The sequence below is a fragment of the Danio rerio genome, chromosome 2 (genome assembly GCF_052040795.2).
Source record: "Danio rerio strain M-AB ecotype USA chromosome 2, GRCz13ab, whole genome shotgun sequence".
Classification (NCBI taxonomy): Eukaryota; Metazoa; Chordata; class Actinopteri; order Cypriniformes; family Danionidae; genus Danio; species Danio rerio.
The window spans coordinates 56,668,141-56,692,500 of record NC_141022.1 but is presented as its reverse complement, the minus strand read 5'-3'; the positions used below and the strand labels follow the sequence as shown (position 1 = coordinate 56,692,500).

Below are 24,360 nucleotides of genomic sequence, written 5' to 3'. Positions count from 1 at the left end.
AAGTTTTAAAGTCTTCACAGGGATTTACATACTTTGCACAGCGACATGGATACCTCCTAATGGTGTTGAAAGAGTCACATACTGTATTTATAAGGTACAATTCACCCTAAAATATCATTCTGTCTTCATATAATGATGTATTGGTGGCCGCAAAATGACACATGACATTCAGTGAACAGAACCTGCAGTTCGTGACTAACAGGTAAAAAAGTAGTACACAACATTCAGTTTGTGGAACAGAGTGATCGTTCAGGAGCTGCGTGGGAAGTATGAACAGCAGTGGAAATGAAACCGAAAGCGTGCACATTATTTAAATAATCATATCGCATTTTAGAGTTATGATTATGACGAGCATGAACTCTTGAGTACAGAGGTACACAAAAATGCACGTCAACATGATACACTTGATAGCGCCGACATCAGTGACGCCGAAGAAATAGTAAACCTGCCTAAACTGCTGAAAAGAGTCACGACTGTCCTGTGTAATAAAAAGACGGCCACCCTGTCACTCATCATGCCCAACATGAAGACAGCCATCCATAAAAACCTCTCAGACAGATACACATAAGTTCAGGATTATCTTATAGAACTGCTGATTACCTGGAAATGTAGATTTTTTTATTTTTTTTGCACACACAAAAAACGCAAGTGACCAAGCAAAGCCTTGAGCTCTTACTGTTAAATTCAATTGAATTGAATCATTTCAATAATATTTTATAAGAAGTTTTTAAATTGTTTTATTTTCCAGAGACAGTCCTGTTTCATTTATTTTCTTAAAGAAGGTTCAGTTTAACAAGTTGAAACAAAAGAAATACATAAAAAATTGTTTACTTGGTAATTACATTTTTTTGTAAAATAAAATTTGCATTTCAGTTTAATTTTCAATTTTTATTCCAAATATCATGATACATATTGAATCGTGAACATTATATCGTGATACATATTGTATCGAGAGCTGAGTGTATCGTTACACTAATTTAGGCTAAATTGTCTGTAGTATATGAATGTGTGTGTGTGGATGTTTCCCAGAGATGGGTTGCGGCTGGAAGGGCATCCGCTGCGTAAAAACTTGCTGGATAAGTTGGCGGTTCATTCCGCTGTGGCGACCCCAGATTAATAAAGGGACTAAGCCGACAAGAAAATGAATGAATGAATGAATGAATTTGCATTTCTGTGTATTTTTACAAATAATAATCAGTTCTCAAAGTATTTAAACATTTTAATACTTTATTTAGATATTCATATTATCACAGTTCATAGTGGGACAGGGTAAAAACTATCAGCACAACAATGCTAAATATGTAAAATATGTAAATAAATAAATTTAATCCATTTTGGAAAAGGCTGTAACATTAAAAAAAGTGAGGCGCTACAAAAACTTTCCGGATGCACTATATATACCTAAAAATGATTTTCCCAAAAAAACTGCTTTTATTCCAGCCAAAGAAATAAGACTTTCTCCAAAAGAAAAAAATATAATAGGAAATACTGTGGAAAAAATGAACTTTCTCTGTTAAATATCTCTTGGAAATTAATTGAAATTTCACAAAAGGAGGGCTAATATTTTTTGTCTTCACCTGTATGTTTCCTTACATGCTTAAATGATCTCCGAATCAGAATTGCGTAGGATTCTTAATCCTGAGTATCGTGTCAGCAGCAGCAGATCCAGCTTAATCATATTACAGTGAACGTACTAGAGTCTCACAAGACCTGACACACACAGACAGACACACACACGCATACAAAACATCCCACAACACCTGCTGCATATCTGACCCGCGACTGTCCTCTGAGCCTCCACGTGCGTTCAGAATCCAACAAAGTTTGAAGGGAAAGAAATGTGACCTTGCATGTAGACATCGCTTGAATCTATCATCTCCCTATCTTTATTAAATAATGCAGAATATATACAAATTCAGTTTCCTCAGTGCTATACTGGATATAATGGGTTTTAAACACAGTTGTGTGGCAACATTGTGAATATAAGCAGCTTCTAAATGTAAACATTAAATAATTATATTTTTATAATCACAGTTGATATAAGCAGTCTGCAGAAACACTATGCTCGACATTCTCCCTGTGTACGTGTCATCAGAGCGAGAAAGCCCGCTGTAAGATTTGAGATACCACAAATACTTTGTCTTTTACAATTCAAACACGAGCTGGAGAAACAAAGACAATCGACTCCACGCCACACCAGGTGGGAATGTGAGAACGCCAACTCCTCTCCATTCCTTCATTTACATTTGAAGCATCCCCGCAACCCCCTCGGTTCACTCACCCTCTCTTCATACATACTCACACAAAACGGTCATTGCAAAGTTTGAAGGTTCTATACTAATCCAAGTGACTTTATCATGTTTGAAATCATTTGAAATGTCTCAGGCCCCATTTACACTAGTAGGTTTTAGTTTTAATACAGCGTTTTGGAATGAAAACGATCCACACTAGCGTCTCACCCAGCGTTTCTGAACAGCTCCCTGTCTACACCAGCATGATGCGCTGCAGCATATCTAGCCAGATGAGAGCTGTGCTCGTCGGACTGTTCATCAAGGATCTACCACTGGATCCAATCTCACTATATGTGGTAAATGGTAATTCATCTTGTTGTATATCTAACGATATATATTCCCCGACTTTGGTCTTTTGAATCTATTGCTTGTTCTCAGGTAACGTGTTTGGGCGGAGCGCAAAGATAAGTTAATGATTACTGTAACTACGTACATTCTGTATATTGACTTATAGTTTGCCTTTATTATAATGTATAAACTTATTGTATGTTTTAATTTTATAATGTCCATTATTGATTATTAAAACTGATATTCAGCAAAAGAGAGGGTATGTTTCCAATTAGATTCGTATTTTCAATGAAAATGAAAGGAAGCAGTGATGTTATAGGCTCCGTTTTGTTATAAATATGCATACAGTGAAGACGATGCAGCATTACGCCTCAACATTTCTGCTGTCAATTAAATTGTTAATATCAAAATGAAAATAGGCAGTTCCTTAAATCATGTTTTAATTTTATTGTTAAGATAGTGAAACAATGTACGTATGCAGGATGATGTGAATGAGGTTATAAAGTACACTGTTCCTTTTGAAGATTTACCTGACATGACCTGGGGAGTCTGTTTTCTATATCAAATTTGCAAAGTCTGAACTTACAAGGAGAGAATGCAGGACTGAACGGTGTGTAGGCTACTTAATATTGAGGAAAAGCCCCAATCAGAGAGGCAAATGTCTGCAGCCCCGCCTCCAGTTTAAGATGTCTCCGTTTTCCCCCCATCCACACTGAGACGGAGCAGCAGCGTTTTTGAATGAAAACGGCCTCTCCAGCATTTCCAAAATGCTCTGTTTTTGGCGCTCGAAAACTCCGGCGTAGTGTGGACAGATGGTGTAACCGTAGGAAATCTTATGCGTTTTAAAACGTGTGTAAACGGGGCCTCAGTGCGACTGGTACAATGGTCTCATTCCCTCAGAAATAGACATAATCAAAACAAGAGATATATAACTTCAGGTATCTTTTGAACCACTGCTAAGGGTGTGCCTCTACCTTGGGGTTTCTATTGAAATGACAATTTGTTCCTTATAGGTAGGGCCAGACGGAATCTGTGGACGTTTTTTGCTAATTCTGCGGAGAATTTTGGTAAAGTTCTGCGGATTTCTGTAAAATTATTTTGGGAGTATCATAACTAAAACCTTAATATATGAAACAAAAAATAATATATCTTTAACTTTTATTTTATTTTTAAAATGCAAATCCAATTAGATTTACTTTATTTGGTAATTAAAGCAAGTTTGTCATATAATATATCTAGTAAAAGACAGAAAATATTACTGTACATAGATCAGATGTACATTTTAACATTAGTCAATAATATTACTGAATTTAAGTAAAAAAAAAAAACTGAATAAATATAGATTTACTTATATTTACTCAAACAGAATTAATGATGGGCTAAAAATCTGCAGAATTCTGCACGTGCAGATTCCGGGTGGGCCTACTTATAGACAGAAACTCTTCAGAATCTGGCATGCTACTGAATGCAAATGCCTTTTGTTATTCAACACATTGCTTTCCTGGAGTAGATTCTTGGTTTGACTACTTTACGGAAAGTTTCGGGCCGATTCTGTAACCAGATTAGCCCATAGTGTGGAGCTTTATGCTCCATTCTATGTACATTTTGAAGTCAGGTATGCATCTTTTGATCTTGGATTTATCTTTGAGAATTTTATGTCTTGTATTAATTGTTAATGAATTGACTGAAGTATTGGCATAATTTACTATTTAATTATTCAAACAGAGTTTGTGTTATTAACTTAAAGTAGATTCAGTAAAGTCCATAACACCCTAAGCCACTGTACAGGTTAGTAAAGGACTAAAAGATGATAGACGGAGCAGTGTGGCACACTATATGATGTTCTTAGAGCTCCGACTAACACATTGGTATTAATTAAAGTATATTTAGACTCTAAAAGGACAATAATTTTTCTATCTAGAACAACAATTGTTAAGACAAATATAAATGTGGGTAGGCCTTCATCTCTAAACGTATAGTACTATTTAAATCATATGGTGATTATTCAAAGTTACTAATAGTTTAAGTAAATTGGTCTGCTTGATTCTATAGTAATGATTATGGTATGATTAAATAGTTTTGTCTTGATTTAGTAGATAGCAGATCTATGGGGACCACACAACAGATATTCTAAACCGAGTAAGTAGGGTTCTGCCTTTTAGAATAGTGGTTAATCGCCTCTGTTTAATGACCGAGACTGACATGCTTGTGTTTAAGAGATTGTAAACTCGGCCGGTACAAGACTCAGGATGTTATAGGAATCCGAATGAACGAGAATAATCTACAAAGACGAATCTAGAGAATATTCAAATTTTAATCTAAAGTAATATTAAAAGAAACAAAATAAACTTAGCAATGTTTTGTAATTGGAGTTAGATAAAACAAAGATAATTATATTAATATTCTAAACCACCTTAAACTAAAATTAGAGTCAGATATGAGTTAAATTTAAAGTAAATCAACATTGTGCACCGGAAAGGCCAAACATGCATTGAAACTTCAACCACCAGTAGACATTGTCGTGTTGCTAACTAGCTGGACATTATACCCGCCCATTAGTAACCATCTCTCCCCCATTAGCATAGACAGCCCTGAGTGAGAAGTAGCCGTCTGCCATTAGAGTTTTCACACCTGCTGAACATAAAGTTATGGCCCATTTCCACTGAGTTATGTGGTCCAGTACGCTTTTTCGTCCGTTTCCACTGTCAAAAGGTACCTAAAAGCGAACCGTACTATACCACTTTTTGGGTAACCTTACCAAGCACAACAAAAGGGTTCCAAAGGGTGGAGCTAGACATGCAGCTGAATGCCATTTGTTTATAGAGAAACATTACTAGCTTGCAACAAGCCAAGAAGAAAAGTAAAACACAGGAATCACCATTTTTAAATAGAGGTTAAAGTTGGCCATTTTTTACGATCATTGATTTGCAGCTATAATCGTAACCTTTTTATAGAAAAGTTAGTAATTAACATTTATACACAAGTATTTACGCATAAAAATCATTTGTTTAGTGCTTCTCACATGATATGTGAACTTCAAGCGAGAATGACGTCAACTGCAACTTTCTGTCATACACCAACTATTGATCACCAACTATTCCAGCATATGTTTTACACAGCGGATGCCCTTCCAGCTGGCAGCCAGTACTGGGAAACACCTATACACACTCATTCACACACACACACAATCATACACTGCAGCCAATTTAGTTCATCTAATCACCTATTGCGCATGTGTTTATACTGTGGGGGAAACCGGAGCACCCGGAGGAAACCCACAACAATGGAGGAAGAACATGCAGACTCCACAAAGAAATGCCAACTGGCCCAGCCAGGCCTCGAACCAGCGAACCTGTGAATCGATTCAGTTGTACCGAAACAGAGATTACAAATGTTACATTGTGGCTCTTGGAGCGGTTCACTTTCACACGGCAAAGTTTCTAAACGGACCAAAAGAGCTAAAACAAGTCACATGTGTGTAAACTCTCCTCACATTGGTCAATGTCAGGGTTTATTTTGCAGATTCCCTCTCAGCTTTCAGGAGAGGTGGTGGTTTGGTGCTGTTTGACAAGGTGCGCGCGACGTGTCTAAAAAGTGATGAGGAGAGATGCGGTGGGGAGAGGTGAGAAAGGTGAGCGATAAAGCCTATTTAAGGACCAGAGGGAGACGTGAGATTACCGGGAGATTATCACTCGTTTGCGGGCATCCGGAGACTCACGAAACTTCCCGGCCTACTCATAATTCTCTCTTCATATAGCCATATGCCTATTACATATCCATAAAACACAATGATATAACCGCGCTCGGATCGTATGCTTTCTCACTGCAATTGATCCGCTCCAGAGTTCGTTTCAATCGAGCCGAGACCACCTCATTCAAGCGATCTCGGAGCGATTGATTTGGCGCGGATCTGAGCGCGATTGGTGGTTTCACATATGCCAAACGAACAACGCTAAATGGGCAAACAAGACAGGTTCAGAAAAAAAAGTGTAGGTGTGAAAGCACCTTTAAAGGCTTAACTAGGTCAATCAGGCAAGTCATTGTATAACGATGATTTTTTCTGTAGACAATTGGAAAAAATATAGCTTTAAGAGGCTATTAATATAATATTGACCTTAAAATGGTTTATAAAAAAGTAAAAACTGCTTTTATTCTAGCCGAAATAAAACAAATAAGACTTTCTCCAGAAGAAAAAATATCATAGAAAATACTGTGAAAAATTCCTTGCTCTGATAAACATCATTTTGGGAAAAACGTTTGGGAAAAATCACAGGAGGGCAAATTATTTTTACTTCACCTGTATACTGTATATTTTTTTCTTCAAATTATAAGGCTGAAATCGAGCTTCAGGTTGGTCATGCAGAATTAAGGTGATTTATAGGTTTCTTTTAAACCATTTCCCTGTAAATGTGATCCTAGATGTAGCTTTCAATGTTTCATAGGTAACAGCAAGTCTTAGCATGTGGCTTTTTCCAAAGCAGACTGGATGTTGTTTAAAGTGAAATCAGGATGGTGCCGATAAGGTTCCTGCAAACATATGAAACTCCGAATCCAATCAAACTCCAACAAGCTCCTGTTCAGACGTATAAAAGAGATTCGTAATTCTCACTTCCACTGTTTGTTTCACTCTTTCAATTTTCTCTTTCCTGCTGTGAGGTCACTGATGGCTTCTGAGAGGAAAATGTGTAGTGTGGTCTTACAGCCCTGCTGCAGTAATTCACTCAGAAAGGGGTATTCTTTTCAGCTTTTCTTTTCAACTCTTTGTGTGTGTGGTAAGACGTTTCAAAAGTTTCTTCATAAGTCGTAGGATTTAATGAGAGTTAATGGAGCTTGTGGTGAATTCATTGTGTTGTGTACAGGATAATCAGCTCTAACATGTAGAATGAATGAAACTGAAGTGTTGTACGAGCTCTTTTGACGCATGTGCTTATTATAATGGAGTTGATGACGTTCAGATTGTCTGAGAAACAGCTGTTATTGACGAACTCGTTTTCAGGTCATTTCAGGACAGTTTGTCAACATCTTACTGCGTTTTTCTCATTACTGTTGATTTGCTTAAAGAAACTGAAGCCTATTGATAACTTTTGATTGGCTGATTGATTGATTTTTTTATTTTTTTAATGCTGTGACGTTATTTTATTTGCCATAATTTATTATCTGTTTATTTTTACCATAATGCTTGTATTTTGTTTGTTTTGTTTTGTTTTGTTTTGTTAAACATATTGCAGTTTCTATAGATGAATTACTATGTTTGTAAGTATTCAGGATGCGCGCACAGGGAGGTGGCAGAAAAAAAACCCCAGAGCGCTAGCATTTACAGCGAGGGAAGGACATCTGATGCGATACAGAGTTTGTTGTTGTCTTAGAAATAAGTTATATTGATTACATATTATATATATTATTTACATAATGCTTTCAGCTTAATATAACAGCTTGTCGCCCAGTGATAAGCATAGTGATTTGGCAAAATTAACGTTAAAGTGAGCGGCGTTTGTCTGACAGGTCTATTTGCGATAGCACCCTCCCAATGGATAGAAATGGCCAAGCATCCAACCCCAAATATACACTCTCATTAAAGCTTCAACTGTTTTAAGCAAGAAATAATGTTCCATGATTACCAGATTCAAAACTGTGCAGTGCTATAAACCGAGGTTCTGCCTAGCCAAAGACAAGGAAAAAAGACGGAGCTGTACAAGGCCTGGGTAATCATCATTTACATTTACATTTAGTCATTTAGCAGACGCTTTTATCCAAAGCGACTTACAAATGAGGACAAGGAAGCAATTTACACAACTATAAGAGCAACAATGAATAAGCGCTATAGGCAAGTTTCTGGTCTGTAAAGTCTAAGAAGGAAAGTATTAGTAGTATTAGCTTCTTTTTTTTTTGTGAACAGTTAGTGTGATATTCAGAGAGGCAATTGCAGAATAGGAAGTGAAGTGGAGACTAAATAGTTGAGTTTTTAGTCGTTTCTTGAAAATAGCGAGTGACTCTGCTGTTCTGATGCAGTTAGGGAGTTCATTCCACCAACTGGGCAGATTGAGCGTGAGCGTTTGCGAATGTGATTTCTTCCCTCTTTGGGATGGAACCACGAGGCGACGTTCATTCACAGAACGCAAGTTTCTGGGGGGCACATAGATCTGCAGAAGTGAGAGCAGATAAGAAGGAGCAAGGCCAGAAGTCACTTTGTAGGCAAACATCAGAGCTTTGAATTTGATGCGAGCAGCAACTGGCAGCCAGTGCAAACGGACTAGCAGCGGAGTGACATGTGCTCGTTTAGGTTCATTGAAGACCACTCGTGCTGCTGCGTTCTGGAGCAGTTGATGAGGCTTGATAGAGTTAGCTGGAAGCCCAGCTAGTAGAGAGTTGCAGTAGTCCAGTTTGGAGAGAACAAGAGCTTGAACAAGGAGTTGAGCTGCATGTTCAGATAAGAAGGGTCGGATCTTTCTGATGTTATAGAGTGCGAATCTGCACGATCGAGCAGTTCTAGAAATGTGGTCAGAGAAGTTTAGTTGGTCATCAATCGTTACTCCAAGGCTTTTCACCATTTTGGATGCAGTAATGGTTGCCCCATGCATCTGGATTGAAAAGTTATGGTGTAGAGTCGGGTTGGCAGAAACTACAAGCATTTCCGTTTTTGCGAGGTTCAGCTGAAGATGATGATGTTTCATCCAGTGTGAAATATCCAACAGGCAGGCTGAGATGCGAGCTGGAACCGAGGGATCATCAGGATGAAAAGAGAGGTATAGCAGCAAGCAAAATAACTGCAATATATCTAGAAAAAAAATCTAGTTTATTCTATTGGTTATTGCTAACAATATGTGATTTTTGTAATAAAAATGGAAAAGTTCAAAGGAAAAAATGTTTAATTACTTAAAATAAAATAAAAATAAACCACATTAAAAAAGCTGAAAATGAAAGCAAATTTAAAATATTAAATATTACCAAAGTAACATTAAGTCGGCAGTACAAAAAAACAACAACATATTTTTCAAATAATAGGAATCTTAATTGTGTTGAAAACAATTCAAAGGTGCTTCCCAGCTTCCTCACTCTCCTCCTGTCAGGGAGTCCGGTGGAAAAGTTCAACCCGAACCGTTTGTCACTTGCCAAACTCTTTAAAATATTGCAGTGAGTGGACTTCAGGGACTCGCCCAGGAGAACATCTAGTTTGACAAGTCCAGATACAACGAGGCTGAAAGATGCTTCATATGCAAACATATGAAACTCCGAATCCAATCAAACTCCAACAAGCTCCTGTTCAGACGTATAAAAGAGATTCGTAATTCTCACTTCCACTGTTTTTTTCACTCTTTCAATTTTCTCTCTCCTGCTCTGAGGTCACTGATGGCTTCTGAGAGGAAAATGTGTAGTGTGGTCTTACAGCCCTGCTGCAGTAATTCACTCAGAAAGGGTTTTTTTTTTTTTCGAGGAAAAAAGACGGAGCTGTACAAGGCCTGGGTAATCATCAGCAAGCAAAATAACTGCAATATATCTAGGAAAAAAATATAGTTTATTCTATTGGTTATCGCTAACATTGTGATTTTTTTTATAAAAATGGAAAAGTTCAAAGGAAAAAAATGTTTAATTACTTAAAATAAAATTTACATTAATAAAGCTGAAAATGAAAGCAAATTTAAAATATAAAATATTACCAAAGTAACATTCAGTCAGCTGTACAAAAAAACAACAACATATTTTTCAAATAATAGGAATCTTAATTGTGTTGAAAACAATTCAAAGGTGCTTCCCAGCTTCCTCGCTCTCCTCCTGTCAGGGAGTTCGGTGGAGAAGTTCAACTCGAACCGTTTGTCACTTGATAAACTCTTAAAAATATTGCAATGAGTGGACTTCAGGGACTCGCCCAGGAGAACATCTAGTTTGACAAGTCCAGATACGACGAGGCTGAAAGATGCTTCTACGAGGGCGCCAACGGCATCCCTCAGACATCTCAGCATCAGAATGCCAGCAAGTCTGAGGATCAGAGCAAACTGCTCTCACGTTTGAAGAGTCTTGAACTGGACAACAAGAATCAGCACAAAGTAGTGGATGAAATGAGAGCCACACTATTCAAAGTGGAGTTCAGAATGGCCACACTGAAGAACACCCAAGCACCAGCTACAAAAGGAGTTACTGTCACCAAGGCTGCTCCTGTCCAGAAGCCCAAGGTGGAGGAACACAAAGGTGCAGATTATGAAGACGACGACATTAACCTGTTTGGCAGTGGTGAAGAAGACGAAGAAGCAAAGTGCATTCAAGCAAAGCGTGTGAAGAAACACTCCCAGAGAAAAGACCAGCCCTCATCGCCAAATCCTCCATCAAACTTTGTGACGATGAGAGGGACGTGTCAAAGCTAGAGGAGTGTGCTTGCTCTGTTCAGATGGATGGGCTTCTGTGGGAAGCTTCAGAGCTGGTCCCCGTCAGCTACGGCATCAAAAAGCTGCAGATCGAAGACGACATAGTGGAAACAGACATTCTGGAGGAGGAGATTACCCAGCTCGAGAACTACATCCAGACTGTGGATATTGCCGCCTTCAACAAGATCTGAGCCTCTCGCCATGAACCATCACCTCACACAGAGTTACTGCTGCTTTTATATCACACGATTACCAATAAAACTGTTCAGCCACGTCAACAAAAAGAAAAGTAAACAATTCAATACCTATTTATTCTTTACGTGAAATATAGTTCCCTGTTTTTTTTTCCTTCTCCATCTCTTTCTTTACCTTTGGGCTGAAATATGACAGGGAAATGTTCTTGGCATGTTGTGCATATTAATGATCCCCATTTGCATGCTCACAGGAGCCTCCGATGTTTCATCGTATGGAAGATGAAAGCAAATGTAAACAACAGGATGTTAAGAATGGTTTATTCGTGGTATGATGAGCACCTGAAGGTTTTAGAGCCGTGCATTAAGCATTTTAAATGAGGCGGAAACAGACTGTTAAATGGACTATCACACTTCCAGATCTGAATCCAGAAGCTGATCGGATTGAAGCGTGACATTTGCGTTAGCACTGTGACTCATGTAGTCTGTGGACGTAGTGACTAAGCCAGAAACTAATGTGAAAGGTTCCTATTCAGCCATTCTGAGAAAAGCACAACAGACCCAGCAGCTGATATTGCCTGTCTCTCTCTTTTTTGTCCACAGGCGAGCTGATCTGGCTTTGACACTGGGGACGTCTCTTCAGATTAAACCCAGCGGAGATCTGCCTCTTCTGACCAAACGAACAGGAGGAAAACTGGTTATAGTTAACCTTCAGCCTACCAAACATGTACGTCTCTGCACTTGAAAATACACATTAAAAGGAATGTGCTCTTGTGTACGTTTTAGCATTTCAGCATTTGATGTTAGCTTAAAGGGATGGTTCAACCAAAAAAAACCCTTTGCTTGTATCAAACCTTTAGGAATTACGCACTTCTGTTGGACACAAATGAAGATATTATGGAACATTTAATATACACAGGGTGGGCCATTTATATGGTTACACTTTAATAATATGGGATTGGTTGGTGATATTAACGTCCTGCCTATGGCGCATTAGTGTATGTGAGGGGGCATACTTTTCAAGATGGGTGGTGACCATGGTGGCCATTTTGAAGTCGGCCATATTGGATCCAACTTTTGTTTTTTCAATAGGAAGAGGGGCATTTGACACATCAAACCTATTAGGATATTTACAAGAAAAAATATTTTAACGTAACTTTATTCTTTCATGAGTTATTTACAAGTTTCTGATCACTTATAAAATGTGTTCCATGTGCTGCCCATTGTGTTGGATTGTCAATGCAACCCTCTTCTCCCACTCTTCACACACTGATAGCAACACCGCAGGAGAAATGCCAGCACAGACTTCCAGTGTTCGTAGTTTCAGGTGCTGCACATCCAGAACGGTGTTTAACTGGTGCCGTGAACTGAAGCCCAGGAGGACACTTAAGCGCATCACTGAGATTGTGATGTTTGATGCTAAATTGCTTTTAATTGTTTAAAATAAACTCACTGAATAATATTAAAGTGATGGTTACGTCATTTCTGCATTTTAAAATCTCGCCAACAGCTGGAGGTTTATTGTACACGGCATGTTACTGCAATGTTTACAGTGCTGGTCCTATACGTCCGGGTTTCTTCCCAGCGCAGCCTCGCTTTGGTTCTTTAAAATGGCGGCCGCGTGTAATAAGCGTATTGATGAAGGCAGTCGCTTGCTTTATTCGTAAATGAATCAGCAGTTTAGAATGAATCTATTTAATTTGTTAATTTGTTATTCATTAATAAAAATTATCTTTTCCTTCGTTTTTTTAAAGGAATCAGCCATTTTGAACAAATCGTTTGAGTTGATGATTCAGTGATCAATTAATGAAGACAGTCACTTGCTTTGTTTCTTAATGAATCAGCAGTTGTAATGAATCAGTGATTTGATGATCCATTAATAAAGACAGTTATTGGCTTTGTTTTTAAATAAATCAGCAGTTTTGAGTAAATCACTTGAATAAGTGATTCCAAGATCCATTGATGAAGGTAGTCGCTTCTTTATTCATAAATGAATCAGCAGTTTTGTTTAATCAGCAATTAATTCAATCAATTGTCAATTATCCATTAATAAAGATGGTCACAGGCTGCATTTCTAAATGAATCAGCACTTTTGAATGAATCAGTTCAATCAATTGTCAATGATCCATTAATAAAGACAGTCACTGGCTTTGTTTCTGATTAATCTACAGTTTCGAACAAATCGTTTCAATTGATCTAATGATTGATTCATAAAGACAGCCACTTGCTGTCTTTACTTAATTTCTTGCTGTCTTTACTTTACTCACTTTACTTAATTTCTGAATAAATCATCAGTTTTGAATAAATTGTCAATGATATATTGATAAAGACTGTCACTGGTTGCATTTCTAAATGAATCAGAAGATTGAATGAATCAGCAGAAGCAATTTGTAAGTGATGTGTTATAAAAGACGATCCCTGGCTTTGTTTCAAATGAATCAGCAGTTTTGAGTGAATTAGTTGAATCAATTGTCAATGATCGATTAATAAAGACGGTCACTGGCTTTGTTTCTAAGAATCAGCAGTTTTGAATGCATCAATCACATCAATGATCCCATGATGTATTGATAAAGACAGTCACTGGCTTCATTTGTAAATGAATCAGCAGTTTTGAATCAATCAGTGATTTGATGATCCATTGATAAAGATGGTCACTATCTTAATTTCTACATGAATCAGCAGGTGGAATGAATCAGTTGAAGCAATTTGTCAGTGATGCATTGATAAAGACAGTCACTGGCTTTGTTTCTAAATGAATCAGCAGTTTTGAGCAAATCATTTGAGTCAGCGATTCAATGATCCATTCATGAAGACAGTTGCTTGATTAATGGTTAAACCTTTTGCATTATTCATCTGAGGGTACTGAGAAAATGTTCAATTTTCACAACAACTGCTTTAACATTTTTAATGATCAAGTCAGCATATTGAACTGATTTCTGAAGGATTGTGTCAGACAAAACGTCAGTAATGATGCTAAAAAGTCAGCTTTAAATCCAAGAAATAAATTGCAATTTAAAACATATACAAATAGAAAACAGCACTATTGAATTGTAATGTATCAACCACATTTGAGCATTGATTAATTCAGTTTTGACCCGAATGAGCAAACAGCACAGCAGCTTACTCCTTACAATAATCTCTTTCTATTAGCCCTCATCTCCCATGTGAAATCACACACAGTCTGAAATCTGCCAGCATGCATGGCTCTGAACACACAGCATCACAAACACACATATTAGAGTCCTTCAAAAAAAAACACCTACGCTAAACTAAACCTCTCCTGACCATTATTAAAACGATTCTGATTAAGCAGAGAGCCGAGTGGGTTTTCTCTTTAGCTCATATCGTTAGTCTGTCATTATCATGAGGCTGGAAGGTCTTCTAACAGATTAATCCTATTGGTTTTAAGACATGTTTTTATCTGCCCGCGTTTGACTCATGTTTCATCCGAAGGTTATTTTTTTTCTCTGTCTTACCTCATTTCCTCCACTTGCTTTCAACATCTCGGCTCCCAAATTGGATTTATTTTTTATTTTTTGGTTCGGATTTCAAAGCTGGTCTTATGTGCAGCGTGTTATTCCACACGTCAGATTGGGTTTGCAGGGGAGTTATAGCTGCTTAATGTGTAGAGAAACAAATTTTGACATTTCTTGCATGGTTCCATCATTTTATTTAATAATCTGTGTTTGATTAAGGCGAGCATGTATTTAAAGTTAACTAGTGTCTGACACGGGTATGCTGGAGAATGCTAAAACAAAACAAATAAGCACAAATGTGTATTTTCTGGACAATATTATATCATAGTGAAATCATTGATTAAATTTGACACAATTTTTGACCCATTACCTGATTTACAACATATAAAGAGGGTTACAGCATGAGTGAGACCCTATCATGGAAGGGGGTAAAAGTTGTACAACTGGGCCACATATTTGCCCCATTGATATAGACTGGGGATGTAACAACTCCTTAAAATACATTGATCCCATAGACTTCCATAATAAATGCATGGGATAGACTTGAAATCAGTCTATCCCATGCATTTTTAATGGGATAGGGCCGCCATTTTAAAAGCAAAATCGAGGAAGCAGTGGGAAGAAACCTGGAAGTGTTGCATGAGTCACACAGGAACGTTGTGTACCTGGCTGTGTATCTCATCAGTGAAGAAAAAGTGATTCTTCCATTGTGGCTAGTGTGGCGCAGATGCTAGAACCCGCCTTTACGCATGCTCGACATCATAAATTGTATAGCAAGTGTAAACACATTAATCGGATATGGTTCACAATTAAAGAGCCCCTGTTATACATTAAAAAGGGTCATATTTTGGTTTTAAGGGTCTCCAACAACAGGCTGATATGCATGCAAGGTCAAAAAACACTTTCATTGTCTTATAATATGCATTTACTTTTACCTAATTATCCCAGACACTCACACATAAACTGTTCAGCGATTAATTTGTTCCCAAACCCCCTGCGCTGATTGGACCGATGACAGCCTGTTGTGATTAGTCGACAGTGTTCAGAGAAAGACAGAGTGAAATGCCCACCGCGGTTTATCAACAATATTGAAGTAGTCAGAGTGCAGAGTGTATGTGTGAGCATACCTACCTGTTTTTGTGTAAGCATACTCAAATTATGGGTGTCAGGTCTGAGCATTCCTAGATGAACAGTTTCCTGAAAAGTGGATTGGTCGTTGGGGGCCAGTTGAATGGCCCCTAAGGTCTCCCGATCTGACCCCTTAAGACTGTCTTTGTGGTCATCTGAAGGCAATTGTCAATTGTATGACGATACAAGATGTGCAGCACCTGAAACTATGGATACTGGAAGCCTGTGCTGGCATTTCTCCTGCGATGTTGCTATCAGTGTGTGAAGAGTGGGAGAAGAGGGTTGCATTGACAATCCAACACAATAGTAGGCACATTGAACACATTTTATAAGTGATCAGAAACTTGTAAATAACTCATGAAAGAATAAAGTTATGTTAAAACCAAGCACACCATTGTTTTTCTTGTGAAATTCCCAAACAGGACGTTGAAATCACCAACCATTCCCATTTATTAAGGTGTATCCATATAAGTGGCCCATCCTGTATTTATATATATATATATGATTTGTTAAAAAAACATATACAAACTACTTATGAGTATAAATTCTTTTTAAAATAATTACTATTTCTGTTTAAGTGATCCAATAATTTAAGTGAATAACCACATAATATTCCTCAATGAGTATATTTATAAGACAGCAAACATTTTTTCAGTGATTCAATGATCCATTGATGAAGGCAGTCAACAGTGTTATTCAGACACCTGATCCTTCCTTTAACAAACAGCCGATGAATCCCCTGTTTTAAGCATGTAGATTCCAGAAGCACTCGTCAGAAAAATGACGGGAACACAGTACAAGGCTGGGGCAATAATGCTGAGGTATTTTTGCAAAAATAAGACTCTTCACAGCCTCATCTTTGGGTAGGAAAAATAACACTAACTTTCCCTCACACTTCCAATAATATCTAGCTGAGCTTGACTTGATTCAGCCGGGATCTGCTAGTGTGCTAGTGGGTGAGGCCGCAGGTTTCAATTTTCCCAAGTTTGGACGTGCAACAATTGGGCGGGGCTTAAGTTTCGTATTGACGTCACTCTGAAACGGCTAAAAACTTGATATTAAGACAATTCATTCTAACCACTATGAGCCGACTCTTTTTTTAAATGAATCAATAGTTTTAAACGGTGCACTTTCAGATTTAAGCCTTAGCTGGATATTTCACTTCACTTAAAGGGCCATGAAACCCCCTCGTTTCAGCAGGGTGTTTTCACACCTCTACTTTGGAAAAAGTCAGAAAAGTGGGCGTGTCCAGCTCTGTTTAGGGGGGAGTGTCGAAGGAAGAAACGAGGCTTGGTGTGGGAGTGTCTATTTGGGCGCGCTGAATTTCAGAGTCAAACTTAGAAACTTAGATGCACACGGCAGATAGCGTCAGAAAGCCGCGTGTGTTATTCCGGTCACAAAATCCAACACGAGGTTATAGTTTGGTTGTAACTGTTAGTGCTAACTATTGCACTCGGTGCAATAGTTTGTTTGATACGAATAAAATACGAACTGAATAAACAAAGAGCGCTGGTCGCTCACTTACCAAATCTGTAGAGACAGGACAATCACCAGCAACTAGAGCCGTGTCTTTATTAAGAGGAGACTACAAGCGAATTCGGATCTCAGCGTTTGCTGATGAGAACAGCTCTCAGGTAAACAATAATCTTTCTTAGACACGTAAGTTATTGTTGTCAAGCGTCGTGTACACTGTTAATCCACACATGACTCCAGCTGAGCTCTCACAGAGAGAAAATGAAAACAAAACTTAACTGCAGCAAACTATAAAAGCAACACTTCACGCTTGTTTTGCCAACACAACGTGGCGTCTTTGCCGTCTACACTCTGACAGTAATGAATATTAATGAAGTTGCACAATAGAGCGCGCTGATTGGTTTGAACCAAGCCTTACTCATGCATTAATGCAACACACTGTAAGACGTAATAAGACTCACTCTGGCACAGACGCCCAGTCTGCACGCTGGAATACACGCTATTATGTCATGACCGTGACGCAGCTTCAAAAATTCGTTTCAAACCGGAAGTACGAATTTGCTTGAAATAACGCAAAAACAACCAATTTACACTTTTTAGTGAAATATAGGTGTCCTAATAGTGTTTTTAACAGTGTGTGACACATATACGACTGTCAACAGCTCAAAAAATGTGTTTTGGTGTTTCGTGATCCTTTAAAGCTGTTACGTACTACATGGCATTCTCAAAAATTCATAATAAAGGCTCTTTAAAAGAACGTGTAAACAGACAGGCAAAAAAAAAAAAAATCAGATATAGGCAACAAATTAGAATCTGGCATCAAGACATGACAGTGTAAACAGGGCCTTATAGAGATTTTGATTTAGTTTGATGCCTAATCTGCTTTTAATTGTTTAAATTAAACGGAACTGATTGATATTCAAGTGATGTTTACACCACATCTGCACCTTGAAATCGCGACAGCAGCTGGAGGTTTATAGTCCTCATCATGTTGATGCAATGTTTACAGTGCTGATCCTAAACTTTCGGGTTTCTTCCCATGGCGGCTGCGTGAAATAAGCGTATTACTGTGAAGCCTTTAACTGTAGCAAACACCTTTCAAAGTAAAATCCTTTCTGTTTTCAGTGCAGCGCAACACACTGTACAGTTGCTTACACTGAACAATGTTACTTTTGTTTTGTAGGACAAACACGCTCACCTGCGTATATACGGTTACGTCGATGATGTCATGGGTCAGCTCATGAAGCTGCTGGGATTGGACGTTCCGGAGTGGGCCGGGCCAACCCTCTGCGAAGACTCGGGTGGAGATCTGGACATCCTGCCATACGGAGCCTGGAAGAAGGAAGTGAAGATCGAGCTGAAGATCGAGGAGAGTAAACACACCGTCTCAAAGAAACGCAAGAGGAAAGAGCAGCACGCTGAGGAGGGCTACAAGAATGGTGTTAAAGTAGAAGAAGAGATGAAAGAAGAGGGAAAGGAAAGTGACTCTCACGTACACACACACACTTGAACAGACCTCTTCATAGAGCTGGAGCACACAGACACTGAACCCCAGACTCACTGTTTCCACTGTGTTTACATTATAACGCCTGTCAGATGCTGAATTTGTGCAAGTACACCGAGTAGGAGGAGGAAGTGATGTCATAGGGCCACGAGTGTAAGTTAGCTGAGCTTTTAGGTTGCCACTTGACCTCTGCAGTTATTGTGGATGGAGATGAATCGTGGTTTTGTACTGTCAAGTTTATTCTAACTTCAATTAAATCAGGTTTGTAAAAACATGTTTTATTGTTTTACCCCAAATCCTCAAAGGCCAGTGTTATGGTTAAACTGGTGACCGTGTTTACTGGTGTCCCTTTCCAGGTGTAAGCTATTCACGTTTGCAGATTAGCAGATTCGTCACTTTTTCCCCTTATCAAAACATGCCCATACCAAATACACATTCTTATTACTTGGTGTCAGTGTCATTGTAAACATTATAGATTTTAACATCTGTGTAGCAGAACAGTATATAACCAAAATTAATCTAAAAAACAATTAAAATTTACGTCATCAATAGGATTCAAACTCGTGTAGTTAAAAGGTTCAGCACACGTATCACTTATAAGCAAAAGACAGAGAGAAAAGCCCACGGCGGCTATGAAATGGCAGCCAGAGAATATGTGAGAGCCCAATGCAGGAATGCAATAAAGCAATGCAGTTAAACGCCAGCATATCGCTCTACTCTTAACCCTAATCCTAAGTTATAACAACACACATCTAGTCTTAATCCACACAGTGGCAAAAGTTGAACTATTTTGAAAATTGACCGCGACGTGGTCAAGCAAGAGAGGTATTTTTGTGGACAGACGATGAGGTCGAGTTGTTACTAAACGTAACAAATGAATAACTGCACAATGGCGCCTTAAACAGACAATAGTGCAAACAACGCTCCCATTTCTGTGTCCATGTTGTTGTTAACATTGGCCGGTCTGCTGTCTTCCGGTAGCGGTAAAGCCATGTGTTATAGTCATGTGATAGGGGCTTGACGAATAAGGGAAGGATACGCAATGAAACAAAAGTCCCAATCAGGTAGCGAATGTCGGCAGCCCCGCCTCCGTTTTCAGATTTCTCCGTTTTCCCCCATCCACACTGAGATGGAGAAGCAGCGTTTTAGAATGTAAATGTGCTCTCCAGCGTTTACGAAACGCTCCGTTTTTGTCGCTCGAAAACTCCGGCGTAGTGTGAACGAATGGCGTAACCATAGCAAAACTTATGCGTTTTAAAACAAAAACTGCATTAGTGTAAACGGGGCCTTAGTCCCTTTATTAATCCAGGGTCGCCACGACGGAATGAACTGCCAACTTATCCAGCACGTTTTTATGCAACGGATGCCTTTCCCGCCGCAGTCCATCTCTGGGAAACATCCACACACACTCATACACTACAGACAATTTAGCCTACCCAATTTACCTGTACCACATGTCTTTGGACTGTGGGGGAAACCGGAGCACCCAGAGGAAACCCACGCGAAGGCAGGGAGAACATGCAAACTCCACACAGAAACACCAACTGACCCAGCCGAGGCTCAAACCGGCGACCTTCTTGCTGTGAGGCGACAGCACTACCTACTGCGCCACTGCATCGCCTATAGAACTTCATGTAAAAGCTAAAAACGTTTTTGCACAGGCCTATCTAAATGGTTAATGATCAACTGATGATCAACTGTAAAAAAAAAAAAGGTTGGACCTCTTCCCAACAGGGAAAACATAGGCAGAACTATATATGCTAAACTTTGTCTTCCGAATACAAGACCATATTTTCACTTGCCTACAGAAAATGCTTCTTGATTTAAGAATATTTAGATATTTGGTCAAGAGATAACCTTATAGCTCAATGTATGAAAGGCTTTTTTTTTCCAGTGTGAGTCTTTAAACGTGCAGTATGAAGTGTGTGTTGGGTTTGACAGGGACGGCGACTGATGAACGGGGGACACTGTCTCAACATGATCCACCAGCAGCCGGAGAGACTGTTAACACGTCCCCGAGGTGACATCAACGCCGTTCTGACAGTCCGCTTGTGATCCAGACGCTTCTGAGAGAACAATTGAAAGCCTTTCTAACCCTCTCGTGTCTTTGCCTGTTCAAAAAAGCGCTCATGCAGAAACGTCAAATCAAACAGCAGAGACACACGGGGAAATGGGGGAACCAGATCGCTCCAGGGACGAGAGCTGTTCCGGTAAAGCCAGCGGACGCTTTTTCTTCTGATCAAATATGAATGTCAACCGGACGGAAAACTCGAGGAACAAAGTCGGGTTCCTTCCAGAGGCTCCCGATGTACTAATTTGCCACATGAATCTGCTTTAAAGTCTACAGAGATTATTGTTTTATATCATTCTTTGTTGATTTTCAAATATTCAAACGCAATGACTTACAAATTTGGTCTAACAAACATTTACACAACATTGATTCATTTTCCTTCGTCTTAGTCCCTTATTTATAAGGGGTTGCCACAGTGGAATGAACCGCCAACTATTCCAGCATATTTTTTACACAGCAGAGGCTTTTCCAGCCTCAACTCAGTACTGGGAAACCTACGCCAGCACTGGGAGAACATGCAAACTCCACACAGAAATGTCAACGGACCCAGTCGGGGACTCGAACTAGCGACCTCCTTGCTGTGAGGCGACCACTGAGCCACCGTTAAGCCTGATAATGAAAAAATAATAGATAATCAAAATAAGTAACTAATAACTGCATCAAAATAATAAAAAAGTTTTTATCTAAATTAGTGTAATCCTCTTTAATTTAATTATTTTCTGAATAATTTACACTCAGTCGCCACTTTATTAGGTACACCTGTTCAACTGCTCTTTAATACAAATTCAACCAATCACATGGGGGTGACTACCTCCAGTTAATGACTCCTTCCAGCAGGATAACGCACCATGTCATAAAGCACAAATCATCTCAGACTGGTTTCTTGAACATGACAATGAGTTCACTGTGCTCAAATGGCCTCCACAATCATCAGATCTCAATCCAATAGAGCTTCTTTCGATTGTGGTGAAAAATCTGCAGCAACCTTGTGATGCTATCATATCAATATGGAGCAAATTCTCTGAGGAATATTTCCAGTACCTTGTTGAATCTATGCCACAGAATATTAGGGAAGTTCTGAAGGCAAAAGGGGGTCCAACTCGGCACTAGGAATAAAGTGGCCGGTCGGTGTATGTCTTTAAAGTAATCTATAAAATCTTGCCAGATATTAAAGAATTTGTCTTCTTTCTTTTATCATAATATTCTGGAAATATTTTACTACGTTTTTGTTTGGACCAGTGTAAGTGGTGTATTAGTTTGAATTGTATGAGGCCATGCCTTGCACATAACGACTAAGCCCACATGAAATCTGCATGCTTAATAATCTGCAGATTTCCACCAAGCGGCAACCTCCTGCTCTCCCTCGGGAAGCCAATACGGAAGTAACTAAAACTGCAATTCATCGACTCGCCTTTTGGGGTCACTGACTGCAATGGTATATTGGCCAATTTTACAGCTGATAAAACATGTTCACAGCCTGGTACAAAAGATGGCTTTGGTGCATATAGCTAATATTAACCTTCATGATAACTATGGGGGGGTGAATTTCTTTTATAACACATCCATTTGATTTTTATTAAGTTTTATTAAGTTTTATTAAGTCTGCATAATTAAGGGCGTAGCCACTTGAGAAACTAAATTTTGAAGCTGCGTCACGGCCATGAGATCTTAGCGTGTGCTGCAATCATTCATGAGTAATGCCTAGTTCAGACTGCGTGATTTTAGCCCCGATTTTAGCTCGCCGACAGGTTTTGAGAAATCGCCGACAAATGCCTGAAATCACAGGCCAATCACTGCTCGTGCATGTGAGTGACAATCACACAGTATGAACTTTCAAAGACGCGATCTGAGAGAATCGCAGATAAGTCGCCGATGCCAGCGAGATATTTGGCATGCTAAATATCTGGAGCTGTCGGCGATTCAAATCATACCGTGTGAATTGAGTTTTGACTGAAAATAACATCGATCGTCTACAGCCAATAAGAGAGCAGCTTTCACTTGTGTGTGCGTGTGTGTATACCTGCTGCAGGCTAGCGGGAGGCTGGGGAAGAAGTTAAAAGCGATCTTTTTCGGTTTATTCGGACCCACGAAATGGAGGAAAAACTAGTGGAGGTTTGACAGGACTCAGGAGCAACCGTGTCTGTTTGACGTTTCATACATAAAGAAATTAGTTTATTATCAACGTTAAGGAGAAATGGCTAATTCCCTTTAAACCTAGGTGAGCAAATATTGACATTTTTTACCCCATTAAAGGCTTCTTTCTCATTATGTAGTTAATAACAAAAGACGTACTACGTGTTTTTGGCTGTGAGACGTAGTTTGGACGAACTTGTCGGCGATTCTTCATATAGTAAAGTCATGCAATGTGAAGGTCCTTGTCACAGATCAATCTTGCAGTGTAAACAAAGCAGTGACAAAACGCTAGCCCAGATAGTCATGCTGTGTGAAAACATCAGTGACACGATTACTTTGAAAATCCTGCAGTCTGAACTCGGCATAAGGCTTGATTCAAACCAATCAGTGCCCTCTATTGTGTGTGCGGTGGAACTTCATTAATATGCTAAATAGCTTTCAAGACTGTTTTACCTGTAGTGTTCAGATGGCAGAGAGACGCCACGTTGTGTTGCCAAGTGGGAGAACAAAAATTGTTTGGAGATACGGGTCGTCAGTGTTGCTTATATAATTTGCTGCAGTGAAGGTTTTGTTTTCATTTTCCCTCTATGAGAGCGCAGCTGGACTCAAGCGTGGATTAGTGCACGCGACAAGCAACAGAAATACGTGTCTAAGGAACATTGTTTACCCGTGAGCTTTTCTCATCTGGAAACGGTGAAACCCGGATTTCTCCTCTTAATAAAGACGCGGCTCCAGTTGGTGTTGATTGTCCTGTCTCTACAGATTTGGTAAGTGCGATCAGTGGTCTTTGTTTGTTTATTCAGAGGCAAAGTTAGTTCATATCGTCAGCAGTACTCTTTCAGTGTTTAAAGACGGACCTTAGTCAAATGATTTTCTAAGTTACTAAAGTTTACAGTAAGTTATTATCACTACAATATTATGGACTGAAAGATCCGCTGTTAATGCTGCTCTCCGAGTGTAAACATGTTAACACCACAATCAAACTTACCGTCTTGTAAGATTTTCGCCGCATTTTGTGACAGGAATAACACACTCGGCTTTCGGATGCTACCTGCCGAGTGTATCTAAGTTCCAGAGAAAAGCAGAGGGTTTTTTCCTCTCATTTGCCGTGCAGTAACTAACATTGCATTAAAAATACACGCTTCCGGCAGTTCCTCGAATCAATTACCTCGTTTGTCACGAGGGGCATGAATGAAATTCCTGAATGAAAGAGCCAAACTGCAGTTAAAGTCCACCATTTAATAATTTGGCGAATTATTCGATTTGATGTCCATGTAAATACAGTCCCTAGCTGCATCCCAAATGACACACTATACACTATGCACTCATGCACTAAGTACTTATGCACTTACACACTCAACAGGATAGTATATGCATGTAGTGGCGTCCCAAATGGCACACTAATGTTTTTTTACTAAGCGGAAATTCAAACCGTTTCCCTGATGACG

At 39.1% G+C, this 24,360-nt stretch overlaps 1 protein-coding gene, 1 long non-coding RNA gene and 1 pseudogene across 5 annotated transcripts in view; all 3 read left to right on the top strand.

Annotated features, from left to right (window-relative positions):
* Nucleotides 1-18,980, top strand: part of sirt6 (sirtuin 6) — a 71,903-nt gene extending 52,923 nt beyond the window's left edge. The window contains exons 7-11 of one of the 3 annotated variants that reach the window (XR_015477674.1): nucleotides 11,731-12,158; nucleotides 12,759-13,267; nucleotides 13,620-15,956; nucleotides 16,415-16,905; nucleotides 17,906-18,980. Coding sequence is in view for 2 of the 3 variants with exons in the window: in NM_001002071.1 (NP_001002071.1) it covers nucleotides 11,731-11,854; nucleotides 18,388-18,714 (451 nt within the window). In the remaining variant the exon portion in view is untranslated. 3 annotated transcript variants of the gene reach the window in all.
* The window catches only part of LOC147846549 (uncharacterized), a 1,651,758-nt gene that overhangs the window by 1,508,021 nt on the left and 119,377 nt on the right, over nucleotides 1-24,360 (top strand). The gene's annotated exons all lie outside the window — the stretch shown is intronic.
* On the top strand, nucleotides 10,367-11,218 carry LOC147846550 (elongation factor 1-delta pseudogene; annotated as a pseudogene). Its single transcript, XR_015479031.1, has one exon. The product of XR_015479031.1 is annotated as an elongation factor 1-delta pseudogene (transcript).